Source organism: Hesperophylax consimilis, chromosome 6 (genome assembly GCF_061612785.1).
Source record: "Hesperophylax consimilis isolate HC1 chromosome 6, BYU_Hcon_1.0, whole genome shotgun sequence".
Taxonomy (NCBI): Eukaryota; Metazoa; Arthropoda; class Insecta; order Trichoptera; family Limnephilidae; genus Hesperophylax; species Hesperophylax consimilis.
Window position 1 is genome coordinate 20023947 of NC_142841.1, and position 14845 is coordinate 20038791.

Below are 14845 nucleotides of genomic sequence, written 5' to 3' on the forward strand. Positions count from 1 at the left end.
TACATACACTAGCAATAATAATAAAAAAATGAAGGACGATTGACGTAGGTATGTATGCATGTATTTGTTAGGCGGGCGATCTCTCTCGAGCCCCTGCCCCCCGGCCCGTGCTTCACCTACTCTAGCCAGCCCGACTCAAGAAAGTGCGAATGAGACAATAACAAAAAAGCTAGTTAAATATACGTTGAATTTGTGGCCACCAAATTCGGCTTTTGAAGCAAATAAAACTTTTTTCAGTGAAGATTCAAATTTTATTGTATAGTTCATTATATGCCTGAGACGGGATATGTGAGATTTTTTCAAAAAATAGCTTTCATTTGGTCACAAAAAATTGCCAAAGATGCCTCGTAAAATCATGTAAAATCGTCATCTTCTGGGGCCTATATTCTATAATTTAAGGCAAAAATCGAAAATCTGATCCATATCCGTACTTTATATATACCATGTCTTTTAACTAAAAAAAAAAAAAAAACAGTTTACTCTAGTATTTTAGCCGTAAATCCAAATTTAAATTTTGTATGAAAAAGGCACCGCAGCCGTTCCTCTTAATAAATGCACACTAGATAAAAATACACCACATAAACCAGTTTTGATTTAACGTTAAACACTGCTAGATACATAAAATTATCAGATCCTTTGCGAATAAAATAAAATTTATTGACACGAAGTACAACAAATAAACACTGACGGAACAGCAGCGGGTGGCACGGGATTTAGCAACAGCGCAAGATAATATGTAATGCTATTCCCACATGGCGGACCAATTTTACGTTTTTACCTGTGAAGTTCCCCTAAAAGTTGGAATTTCGAAAAAAGTAATTTATCTTTTTTGCTTCCACCATCATGTAGAATCACTTCCCACAAGTAGTGCACTTTGAAAAGTTATTGTTTTATTCTGCCCGCCGCATACCATGCCTTTATAGACTGTAGGCCATGTGTGTGGGCCATATGACCTGTCCATTGCTTCGGTCACAGAATCGTCCTTTTTCTGAATCTCCTCCTGCACAAGAAGAGAGTCATTTGGCGACTACTGTAACCCTAGCCGCAGCCCCCGGTCCCCACCGCTCGTGTCCCTGCGCGCGTGGAAGGATGAAATCGTAAATGAAGGATGAAATTGGACTGTAACCGCGCCCATTGTTTTCTGTCGATATGGAGTGATTTAAAACAATTATACAGTGATAAGATATCTATTTTTAGTGGTAGTTTCTTTGATTAGCCACCCTTGAACAGTTTTTGGTTGAGTTTAGGATTAAGTTAAATATTACATTAAACTGTTTGTCATCGTTTTTCTTTCACATGCTATAAAATTGTATGAATAGGTATGTTTTTATAAGAAAGATTTTATTAGTAGTCCTTGGAAGGGAATGTCGATGTTGATGAGGTTCACTATCCATCACATCGCCAACTCTTAGGTGGCGCAAAGAGGAGGACGGAACGTGATGAATGTCGAATTGGTACATGGAATATTAGAGGAAGGATGGAATGAAAGATGAATGAATGTGTGATACAATGTTGAGCAAATGTGTGGATATTGATACCAAAAAAGTCTCCGCAAAACTTTCGCCACATTTGTAAGGCGCGGTTTACACACAAGTGGTGGAGATGTGGCGCGGATGCAAGTCACGTCTGTGTCAAAATGGTCAAGTATGGTGTAAATATTACACAGGTGATGTGGCCCGGGCACAAAGTGTATAAACCGTGCCTAGTGTGTTTTAATAAAAAAAATATATTGTTCTTTTGTATAGCTATTCAATTTTATAACCTCAATGACTATAGATGACAAATAATATCAAACATTAGGGTTGTCGAATTAAATATTCAAAATGTGGTGAGAAATTTAAAACCTGCATAGCCGATGGTCCATCCTTTTTCATTACATTCCTACAATGTAAATAATATTTATATATACTTTTGAGGGATAGGTGCGATTGCAGTAACCTCCCCACATTACTACTAATAATAATTATTTAATTACTAATATTTTATTAAAAACTGCTTGATTTTTTAATATATTGCAATACAAATAGGATACTAATTGCCGGGATCTGTAGCATACTGGTCTACAAGTTTGTTTTTAAGTCGGAAGGTAAAAGATTTGATCCCACAAAGTGATTATAAAATAGCTCATTAGCTGTTGTATAAAACATTGATAAAGAGATTAATTGTACCTCTGTGCTTTTGATTTTCAACATTTACATATCATATTATGTTGTTCATTGCGCACACTATTGTTGGGATGTGCCAATTCATTTGAACCACGCTTGATGGTAATTTTTTTATATTACGCTGTTTTTTTAATATTACACTGTTATGTTAATTTTGGGTTTATTTCTGTCATTGAAGGTGGAAAGATTGGGCAATATTAAGAAGGAGGCTGATAAGAAAAAAGGATGGTTTAGCTCTTGGTTTGGAGGTGAAAAAACTAATCAATCTGACGAAATTGATATTCGTAAGTACATTTAGAAGACCTTGGGATAAAAACCTCTAATATCCACATTTTTTCAAAAAGTTTTTATTTCATTTTTCGGATGTTAAGGATCATGGGTCTATGCTACGGTTCTTGTTAAATATTTAAAAAATAATCCACAAAATTTCTTTGAAAAGTGCAAATTATTGGCGAATAGTTAACTTTTTTACCGCTGCGTGGCACTATAATCGAAAACAGCAAATGTCACATTGAATTTTGAATTAATAAATTTGCCAAACCTATTCAGTGCTTAAAAGCTGAATCTATGATTTATTATTTTAAAATATTAAATAATAAAACGATCAGTAGAACCATGGTATTCAGTTAAATGCTCTCCTGAAAAATAGTACATTTTCAGGTTTTTATGCCAAGGTCTTCAGTTAACAAACACTGTGTTGTGAATTTCACTGATTTAGTAAGAAAATATTTTGATCACATGTACCTCTGAACGTACTAAAATAGTATACAAGATTACTCAACTGATAATCCAGGGGAAGATGGATGGAACATGTGGCAGACAAAGATGTTACCATAGACATATGAATATTAGTAGACCTGCCCTAAGTGATTAAAAGCGTATTATTCCCCACTCCCCATACCGGTTCCATTGGAGCCGGCTGGGCTCGCGTATGGCTTCCCATGAATCTTGAGAATGTGACGTCATCATTCTTGTTCGAACTAGCGTCGAGCTATGGTCGATGCATTTTATGAAATAACACGGCAAAATAGTGGCTTGTGATATGAAAACTTGTAAAAATAGATGTGAAAAAGAGAATAAACCCAATTGTCGTATTACATTCCATATGTAAGCATCATTTTAAGCTTATTCACGTCGTATAATATGAATCAGTTGTAGAAACATATACTATCACATCGAGCCAACATTGGTCGAATGTAGCAATTCTCAAGTGTGCGCATCGTTGTTACTGGGAAGTAAATTATGAACATTTATAAAAGTGTCTTAACTAAATACGTAAACAAAATATTCGACTCTGAAAATAGAAGAATTTTTTTTTTGCCGAATTTGGACTTCGCAAATTTGTTCATAACGTGGCGAGTAATTTGCGCTCCCATGTAAAAATGTCTATTCATTCAAAAGCAGATTTTACTTTTAAGAACTAAATGGTGATATTATAATGCGAGATGCCTATATACTGTCAGATTGATTTATTGACGAATCACAGTCAGCTTTACCCCCTTCGTTCTTCAACAGTTGATTTTACCCCTCACCTTTAATTTCTAGTCTATATATTCATATGTCTGTGGATGTCACCCACATTGAATAGAGAATAACATATTTTATTTAGTCTTTGGCTACCCCTTAGCCTCAGGGTTTATGGGCCTGGTACAAGTACAATAAATTATTCCATTTATTCCGTTAATTCCATTTATTTAAATAAACAAGTGGAATAAAGATATGATTTGAGATTTTTATGGTCAAAAGTATTATCATGATTAATTTTTGGGTTATTATGCTGTGTTGCGCTTCCTACTTCTATAGTCAATGTTTTGGATAGCGTTACATTGTCCATCATCAGGGCAGATTGTGGTGAAGTGTGTGTTTGTGTATGTAGAAGTGATATCGTGTTGATATTGTGTTATCACTGAAATACCGGCCCTGAGAGGATCATGTTAGTCATGTAACACACTGAATGTGTGCCCAACATTTGTATACGGTTGACATTTGTGGCATGAGAACGGGTCGTTTCTACGACTCATTCTTGGGTTCAGCTTGGCTGTGGAACAATTTATCGACTTCTGTGTTTCCTCCCTCCTATAACATGGGTCTCTTCAAGACCTACGTTCGCTCTTTCCTCTTCTCAACAAGACCCTCATCCTCAAAAATAACACAAGCATGATTTTCCTCAGGGCATGTGGAGAAATGTAAAAAAAAATCACTTCTACTTAAATAAACATTTCACCACAATCTAAATATCTGCCCTGATGATGGGCACTGTAAAGTTGACCGAATTGTTGGTTAAAGAAAGAGAAAGCATAAAACGATATAATAACACAAAAATAATTACAATAAGTGAATGAAGTTTGAAATTGGTTTTCATTAAACTCAGGACAATGGAATTCCTCCAAGAATAAGTACCTAGTTACAAAAATTGACAATTTAAAACTGTTGTTACTACAATTAGTTCCGTTGAGTTGTTCCTGCGTTCAGATTGCAGGCTGAATATTTCTCTGATGGCAGCCAACCTCAAAAGTAGACGGCATCAGAAGTAGAAGAATTTATTATATTCATGTCAAAATATGAATGAAATCTGTAATCAAATATTTAAAATTTAGTTTTTATTTTTCAGTGCAAAAAATTAAAAATGCAATGACCGAGGATGATATATCCAAGTTTTACGAGGCAATAGATTATCATGAGAATATGGCCCCTACATCTCTGCCCGTGGAATTTGTGGCCACCGAGTTTAATTTCTCGCTGAAATGTCTATTACTTCACATTTCTGATGACAACACGAATGTTCTCACTTCTAAACTCAGTGGTGTTCGGACTTCGCTCAAACATCGACCGACTGCCAAAGGATTGAGGTATGATATCTATATAAATAATATGGATTTTTATTCCAACATTAAACATTAAATTTTTTTGAAGTGAAACTTCTTTACGCGCGTCATGCAATTTCGAGGACCGGAGTAAAACCGACTCATGACCGTCACGAAAAACCGTGATTATTTCGCTATAGGAGCCTAGCTAATATTATATACCTAGTTTAGGTCACTCTTCAAACTCAGCTTCGCGGTCTAGAGGCAGAGCGCCCGACTGTGGTCGTGAAGAACCGAGGTTCGATCCCCGCTTAAACTAATTTTTTTTTTCTTTTTGTGATTTTTTTAATACGAGGAAAAGTGATAAAATGCTCTTGTGCTGCGACTTTTAGATATTTTGGTCGAATACGTAATAACCGCGGTCTAAAGGCAGAGCGTTCGACACTCGTTATGCAGGACCCGGGTTCGAATCCCATATTTTTATAACTTTTAATTTTTTTTTATCAACGATTTGTAATAATGTAGTAAAAAATTACATAAATTTGTTAATTTACCTTTACTTTACTTTACGGTACCTATATGATATTTTGGTCGAAATATAGCTTACAAATCGAGCCGGTAGAGTCGCTCGGTATTTTGATTAATTATTTTTATTTATCAACGATTTGTAATAATGTAGTAAAAAATTACATAAATTTGTTAATTTACCTTTACTTTAATTTACGGTACCTATATGATATTTTGGTCGAAATATAGCTTACAAATCGAGCCGGTAGAGTCGCTCGGTATTTTGATTAATTATTTTTATTTTGAATCATTAAAATTACTAATCAAGGCCGATAACGCGACTAATTACCCTCGCAGACGTGCGTGACAAATTTTTTTAGTAAAAAAACACAGCCGTAAGTGAGTTTTTCAAAATTTAGAAATGTTTTTCAAATTCAGACTCCATACGGGTATGAGACTGTTAAAACACGATAGATCTTTTCCAAAACGGACAAATATACGGAAATATTTTGAAAAACGATAGATATGACTTCACACTGCCGATATATCTTCGATTCGACCCTATATAAAGCGTTAACGAGACGTTATGTGATATTATTCATTTGCCGTGTTTGAAAAAGAAAATTTGCGCGGGACAAGTCAATTGAGGAGTACACGTTGTATACGCGGTTCTCATCGCGCGAGATACCTCTCCTCGCGGTCTAGAGGCAGAGCGTTCGACACTCGTTATGCAGGACCCGGGTTCGAATCCCATATTTTTATAACTTTTAATTTTTTTTTATCACATGCTACTTATAATATGTCAATAGACAGAAAAAAAGAGAGAATGAAATGAAAAGAGAGAGAGAAGAATACTAAAAGTTTCACTTCCGTCGTGCGTAGGCTTGCCACACACTGTATTTTTTTCAAAGAATCCATTTGCTGTTGTATTTTTTAATAAAGCGTAGAGATTTTAGCATAGTTCCCGTGAGCACTGAGGCCTTGGGCCTTTTGTGTTTCACCTCATTCCCTTAACAGTAACCCGGTTCCTTTCATAAAATTCACCAGGATTGTCATTGCATATTTGGCTATGTGTCCTGGTTCCACAATGTGGTCTTCCCAGGTAGCCTTGCTTCCATCAGAGCGGGCACAACAGATGATTTATTTTTTTGCATTTACTTCACACAGGAGGCGCTGAGGAAACTAATTTCACTCAGGGCCTATGTCATCTTTGGTGATGCTGTGTGGAAGGGTCTTTTTGAGGAGAGGAAGAAGTGAATATGGGTCTTGAAGAGTATTGCATCTTTGCTTTTTGTTGCTAGAATTGGAGTGTTTTTCACTCCCGACAGTTACATATGTCTTCCTGAGGTGGCAATATTTCGTTCTGTAGTCCTACCAGTTCTCTCAGCAAGTTTCTGTCCACATTGAGGAGTTGCCTGGTTCGTCTAGGATCTGCTCCATTTATGAGTACTTTGGATTGTCTCATTCCGAGTGCCTTCTCCCATTCCTTCCAGTGCTGGGATTTGACCCACCTTGTAATTGTTTGATGTGGCAAGCTGCCTTTCGGCTGGCTCGGATCCCGCATGTGGTGCTTCCGACCCTTTCCTTGCTGTCAGCCCATTCGTTACCTTCAAAAGCCATTGGCTAAGAATACCGCTTACTCTTATGCCGCTAATGGCAAATATTGCATTTGAAAACTGAACCGGTAAATATTCATATTTGAATATCAGATATAAAATGTCATTATATATTTAAATAGTTTCTCTTAGACTGTTTATAACCTGAGGACATGTTTACACATCAATTTAAATACAAATCATTCATTTATCGACAGATGAATTTCGGACCTGTGTAATGTCAGATATCCATCACCATTACGTATGTGATACGGAGTTTAATTTTCATTTGTTGATAAAAAACTGTTGCATCTGTCAGATAAGAAAAATTACATTTTGTTCCTTCAGAAACAATAGTCATACAGAGGATATTACTGGCGCATCAACAATAATAATATTAGAGCACGATACCGACCTAACTGTAGAACTGTAACTTTGAATGAATTATTTTGATGTCACAAATAATTTTTTTATATTTTATTCTGCTTTAAGTTTCCGGTACTTGGGGAGGTATATATATACATTTAAAAAATCTAATAAACTACACTTCTCCTGTGCTCTTTTTTCCAGATTGCACAAGCAATTGACTGAATTATTTATAAATAGTAATACATACCATAAACATCGTAAATTAATATTTTGTATAAGTTAACCATTGATTTTGCGGGACAGCATTGTAATTTAGAAAAAAATAACTTTCCTTTACTTAAGAACCTCTGCTATTGGCTAGTCAATTGGTTAAACCTACATTATTATATAGTCAATTGGGCAGGCTCAGAGTTGCCAGAATGTAAAAGTGGCTTAACTGACGTAAGCAAGTTCTGCCCTACGAAACACGATACCACTGCTAGTGCAAAAAGAGCCAACCCATTCCCTCTGAGCCACCACAGTTTAGCGGCTATCTTCCCTCCGGGCTTCCATAATTTAAACCTCTCGACAAAATCTTTATTTTTACGTAAATAGTAGGATGCATTGCCATCTTGCAACATTTAATTTTTGTTTTTTAATAATTAATTAATTTGTTTTGTAGAAATACAAAAATCAAAAGTTCTGTCATTTTAACATAATCGATAAATTCAAAACAAGTTCGGACAACAATTAATTCAGTTTCTGTAATGTCCTTTAATTACCACTAAATAATCAGATTCATTTATGCAGGGAGTCGTGGGAGTCAAGATTACAAGTTGTTTTATTTACGATAAGAAATACAAAAGTACTGTTGTAGGACAAACATCCTGTTCTAGTGAGAATGTAATCTGAGAACTGCCGCTAGCAAGTGGTGCCTCCTGGCCACGATCAACTAGGTTCGGAATTGATCGGAACTGTTCAGATTCTGCGCGCATCACTCGCATATTGTCCGCGCACCCCAGTGCTATCTGTCATAAAATTCAAGTACTAACTTAACTGGCACTACAGTTTCTGTGGTCAGTTTCAGTTAAAATAACTTTGGAAATTTGCATGAACTCACGTTATGCCAATTTTATTTCCATTTATTTTTATTTATTTAATTAATTAAAAAAACAGGCAGTAGAATATGCAAAACAATTTATAACATGAGAAAGAAATAATAAAAATAAAATTACAGTAAAAAAAAAATACATACATAAAATAAAAATACAGGAAACGAAAATTAAAAAACACTGTTACAGGTTCAAAACAGAATAAATTAACCCTAGATAACTAATCGCTTGTCGAGGCGACGACGCGCTACTCGGCGAAATTCGAAATCACCTACTTCCCCACGCTCCTCATCCTTGACTCTTTCATTACCTTCCTAATTTGAGAGTAAACCGTGCAGCACGTTACGCGATTGCGGCCACACGCATACTAGGACGTGCCCTATGACCATCTCGTCGTCCGCTGGACGAAACTTTAGTTACAACAACAAATTTTATTTTTAAGGTATATCCTATCTTAATTAAATATTTTTGATTTATTTACAGTGTTTTATTGCTTAGTCCACTCGACGAAAGTGTAGTCACAATGAAATAATGAAAACAATTTAGTTATCTAGAGTTGATAAAAATAGGTTTACAAAGAGACAGCAGATTGGGGTTAGATTAAGTATTTAATATGATCTACAAAATTCACCAAGTATTGGTTTCCCATAGTGTGATACCGCTGTATCGGGGAATGAGCGATGTAGTTGCGCTTAGGTATGCTGCAGTACAATGGATTATTGTGTTATGGTATCCCTAGGTTTATAAGTTGCAGGTGTTAGGAATAGTCTAATTTGAGGTTAGTATTTTAAATAATTTATTTTAGTGTTTCAAATAATAAGAAAGTTTTTTTATTTTTTTTTTATTTTTTTTTTATTGTGTTTATTTCTTGCTAGAGCAATCCCGATGAGTTACAGAACTCATTTTAGGACAGGAGGAACTTACAATTCCTATGTAGGAGGTAGTAGGTACAATTTTACAACGGTATTTTGATATCAAATATAAGTTTCACATTCAATACAGCATAAAAATTAAAAATTAAAATAATGACACGTTAAGTAGAACAAACAACAATAGAAAACAAGTACAGAAAGAAAAAAAAAAAAAATAAATAAACATGGATAAGATACAACATTTAAATCATTTATTTTACGTCTATCTTCTAATATATACATTTTGGTATTTATAATGCAATTGTGGAGCCATTAAGGCGATGCACTACGTCATGTAATTTTGAATTGAGCCGCCATCAATAACACTCCTTACGTAGATGGCGATAAGGCTTAAATTCCCACTTAACACCATCCAGCTGTTTTGATTTAGGCGAGAAAAAAACATGGCCAAAAAGTGCCTTTTATTTTATTTTGTGGATGTTCAGGCATAAATATTTAAATGTTTTCTGATCATTTTATAAATAACTTATACAATAAAACCAAAACCGAAAATGGGTTCGTCGTAAGTAGGAAATTCTGAAGTTAAAGCAGTTTTCATAGGCCTTATAAATTTTTTTTTCTGGGCTTATAAAAAGACTTATTTAAAAAATACTCGATTACTTCAAAGGCCAAGATGCATTATACTCGCGGTATTTATTTAAAGCATCTGAAACATTTCTAGGTGACCAAATTTTCAAACCAAAAACACATGATTTTGCATTACTACGTAGTGCATCGCCTTAAGTCAAGAACTTAATTTTTGAGATTTTTGTTATCTAGGTCAGTGTTGCGCTCTATGTCCGATGTTCAGTAAAAAAAAATTTAATTTGCAGGGTCGATGTAAGCATTAATAACTTCGCTGTGACCGGTGTGAAACAATACAGTGTGGTGCCGAGCCTCGTCACTTCCGAGCAGATAACAACACACACCCCTCTGCTGAATGTTATGTTCGAAATTAATCCTCTTGGTAATAAAAACATAAATACTTTATTAATATTTTCTATGGCTTTCTATACATGTTCATGATTTTGAGTTTGTATTATTGTGACAGCTATTTCGGCATTCAAGGCCAAACTGTCTGATAATGACTTTGAACACCGAGACAATGAAACTTAATATGTAAAAACATTAAATTTGATTTTCCTGAGATCAAATAAAATTTTGCCTGTTGTATGCAGATGATGCGGTGCTGATTGCTAACAGTATGGAAGATCTACAGTCTCTCGTGTCTAGGATGAACGTAGTATGTATGAAGAATCAGCTAATGATGAATGTAAGTAAGTCTAAAGTCATGGTGTTTGAAAGAGAGAGTACGTAAAGAGTTTGCAATATAGTTGTGAATGAGGAATACTTGGAGCAGGTGGATGAGTTTGTTTATTTGGGAAGTATGTTTATGAGAGATGGGAAGGCTGACAGAGATATTGAAAGAAGGGTAAATGCAGGTAACTCCATTAATGGAGGTCTGAATGCGGTCGGCTCTAACAAAAAATTGTCCAAAGAAGCGAAGCTATCAGTCCTCAATGGAGTGCTGGTACCTACCCTGATCTATGGCAGTGAGGCATGGAACTGGCAGAGGAGAGATGAAAGTAGACTGAATGCTGTAGATATTAGATCCCTGAGGCGTGTGTGTGGTAAAACCATGTATGATCATGTGAGAAATGTGGAGATCTGCAAAGAGTGAAAGGCTGATGTAAGCGTAATGAGTAAGATTACGAAAGGGACACTTAGATGGTTTGGGCATGTAGAGTAAATGAGCGAAGAATGGAGTGTAAGAAGAATATATGACCCAAATGTGAATGGTAGCAGAAGTTGGGGACGCCCGAGGAAGACATGGCACGATCAAGTGAATCAGATACTTGAGTCGGGCCATGTCAGGAGTCAGAATGATTGAAGAGTATGTATGAGATGAATGTGAATGAGGCAAGGAGTGTGTGCCAAGACCGAGTTGTTTGGCGGTCCGTCCTTTCTGCCTACCCCGGCGGCGAAACGGCGTGATGGTTAGTTAGTTAGTTGGCCAAAAATTTTTTTTTTATTTAATTCATAATAAAATTATTTTTTATTATTTATTTATTTTATTTATTTATTAATTTTCAACGCCCTGATGGGCTTTTACATGACAAGTTCATAATACAGAGACGGTTTTATAAATAAAAAAGATAACTATAAAAATATAACTAGTAAACATCATATGAAAGGTATACAGATAAATTTAAGCAAAGATAGTGCACAATAAAAGAGAAAGATTCTAAGTTGTAAATGGCATAGAAATAAACTAGTATGTATGTTAGTAATTACAAAATTTACAGGTGACTAATTAAATGTGATGAATAATACATGACAAAATGCAAGATACATAAACAGAAAACGGTAATAGGTTTTTACATTGTAGATTAATATAGAAATACACAAATATGTATATGCAATAGACCCTATGTGATGCTCCATAGATATCAAAATATTCTACGTAAAAATATTGTTCAGATATTTCTTGAATAAAGGTAAACTTGTATTAAATACATCAATGTTTGAGGTGAATTTGTTCCCTAGTGTGTGTAGTCGTGAAATTGGTGCATGTGTGTGATAGTTGGTTACAGAATTATTGTTGCAGAATAATATGTTTTGCCTTGTTTCTCGAGTAGGTACTTTAAAATCAATGAGATTCAGGAGTTCGCAACAATCTAGTTCGGAGTGAATAATTTTAAACAAAAAAGTTAGATCGTTTATTTTTCTTCTGTTTTCTAGGGAGTGCAATTTAAGTGTATTTAGTAAAGATGTGTAGTTAATGTGTTGAATAGGTATGTGTAACTTGAAGTTAATAAATCTTAAAAATTTGTGCTGCACTCTTTCAATATTTTTTATATGAATTTGATAATATGGAGACCAAACTATGGAATTGTATTCCAGCAAGCTGCGTACGAGTGACAAATATACGATTTTTATAACTTCCAGCGAATCGAAGTCTTTGATTGTTCTGATTATAAATCCTAGTGTTTTCATGCCTTTGTTAGTTATTTGTTGAATGTGATTTATAAAGTTTAATTGCATATCAAACACAACTCCAAGATCCCTAATTTCTTTGACTTTTTCTAAGATTTTATTATCTATTGTGTATTTGAAAGATAGTGGGGTCTTTGTTCGACAAAATGTTAGTGTCTTACATTTATCGATATTGAGGAATAAGTTGTTTGCGACACACCAATTTTGCAATTTGACAATGTTTGACTGTAGGATTAGGCAGTCGCCTATATTGGATATTTCTTTGTATAATTTGATGTCATCGGCAAAAAGCAGAACTTCTACATCGTCGAAACAACTTATGATATCATTTATGAATATTAAGAAAAGGATGGGGCTGAGATGACTCCCTTGCGGTAGACCACTAGTTGCATATAATAACTTAGATTTAGTATGTTTAATTTTAACAAATAAGATTCTGTTAGACAAATAATTTGAGAACCAATCTAACAACTTACCTCTCAATCCTAAGGCATACAGTTTTCTAAGTAATATTTTATGTGATACTTTGTCAAAGGCTTTTGAAAAATCTGTGTAGATACTGTCAACTTGTTTTTTTTTTGTAAAAGATTCTGTAATATAGTTATGGTAAAGTAACAGGTTAGTAGCAGTTGACCTACCAGAAACGAATCCGTGTTGGTTTTTATCAATTACTTTTAATACTGATGGATAAATTAAATCGAGAACAAGGGATTCAAAGATTTTCGGGAGTGCTGATTGTATGCATATAGGACGGTAGTTTTTAATGTCTGTGTCGTCACCTTTTTTGAAAATCGGGGTAATATAACTAGATTTCCAACGGGTTGGAAAATGTCCAGAAGAAAGTAGGTGGTTAAATAATGTGGTGAGTGGACCTGATATTGCAGATGCGCATTGTTTGAAAAATATTGGTGGGATGTTATCTGGGCCTGCAGATTTGTTAGGATCAAGTGAAATGATTTTATTCAAGCATGATTCCTGTGTTATGAGGCAATTATGTAGATGTATTGTATTTTGATATGTGTATGATGGTACGTTGTTTTCTGATATTTCGCCTTCGTATACACTTTGGAAATGATCTGCAAACAAATTAACAATATCACAGGTGCTATTGGCTATTTTGCCATCATAATGCATTGTGGGGGGGTAGTCTGTACTTTCATTGTTTAATTTTTTAACAAAATTCCAAAGATTCTTTGTTCCTAGCGCAGTTTTCTCAATGGAGGTGATGTGTGCTTTATAGCACAGTTTTGATAGTATTTTACATTTCTTTCTTGTTTCTGAGAAGTTTGAATAGTCGTTGGTTTGGTGTGTCAGTTTAAAAATTTTGTGTAGCTGTTTTTTTTGTTTCAGTAAGAGTATTAGGTCCGTGGAGAACCAAATTGGATATGTTCTGTATTTTGGTGTATACGAGGGGACATGAGATTTTATATTTTCAGAAAATGTTTCATAGAGTTTTTCTAGTATTTGTTCGATATCATTGTTAGTGGTCAAGAAAGTCCAATCTGTATTAGTGAGTTGGTAGTTAATAGAATCGTAATCAGCGTTTTTGAAGTTGAGTGTTGTTTGTTTTAGTGGTGGATTGTTTGTGTACATATTTACTATAATGTGTAGGGGGGGATGATAATTATCCACCTGAACGAGCTGATCGTCTGACATTTCAACACACAGTTTGGAGCTGTTTGAAAGGGCAAGGTCTAGAAGGCGACCACATATATTGGGTACAAAATTATGTTGATACAAATTTAAATAGTTTATTGTATCTATCACTTCACGTGCTGGGTCGTTAGAACTTTCATTGGTAATATAACCATTGTCACTAGAGTTCCATTTCAAATTGGTAAGATTATAATCGCCGACAATAATTATTTTCGATGTAGGATTTTTTGACATAAGAAATTCGATGTCTTCACAGTGTTTCTTGTAGGTTTGGATGTCGGAGTTCGGTGGTATGTATACAGTTCCAATGATGATTTTTTCCATGGGAGTGACAATTTGTACAAATAATTGCTCCAATGAGGTATTTTGCGTTTTTAGTTTTTTCACTGATATATTTTCCTTGATTGCAATCAAAACTCCGCCTCCTCTAGATTTAGTACTAGATTTAGGGTTTCTGTCACGCCGAAATATCTTGTGGTTTGTGAAACCGAGTTCAGGAGATTTTATTTCTGGAACGAGCCATGTTTCAGTAAGGATAAATATATCGTGTTCATGTAAAGGTACCATTACTTTAAGGTCATGTAGTTTTGTACGAAGTCCTCGTGTATTTTGATAATAGATTTTGATTTTATCAGGGCATTTGGTCCGGCGTACATATACGTCGTAATGGTGTAGTGATATTGTAGAACGTAGTTCATTTAATTTGGTGCGTAGTCCCCGCGCGTTCTGGTAGTATAACTTGAGTTTGCA

The 14845-nt window shown here is 34.9% G+C and overlaps 1 protein-coding gene across 2 annotated transcripts in view; it reads left to right on the forward strand.

Annotated features, from left to right (window-relative positions):
* The window catches only part of LOC149423044 (intermembrane lipid transfer protein Vps13-like), a 153880-nt gene that overhangs the window by 22681 nt on the left and 116354 nt on the right, over positions 1–14845 (forward strand). For both annotated transcript variants that reach the window (XM_089632437.1, XM_089632436.1), the window contains exons 9-11: positions 2344–2449; positions 4777–5014; positions 10276–10409. In XM_089632437.1, the coding sequence (XP_089488563.1) occupies positions 2344–2449; positions 4777–5014; positions 10276–10409 (478 nt within the window). The remainder of the gene's footprint in view (positions 1–2343; positions 2450–4776; positions 5015–10275; positions 10410–14845) is intronic.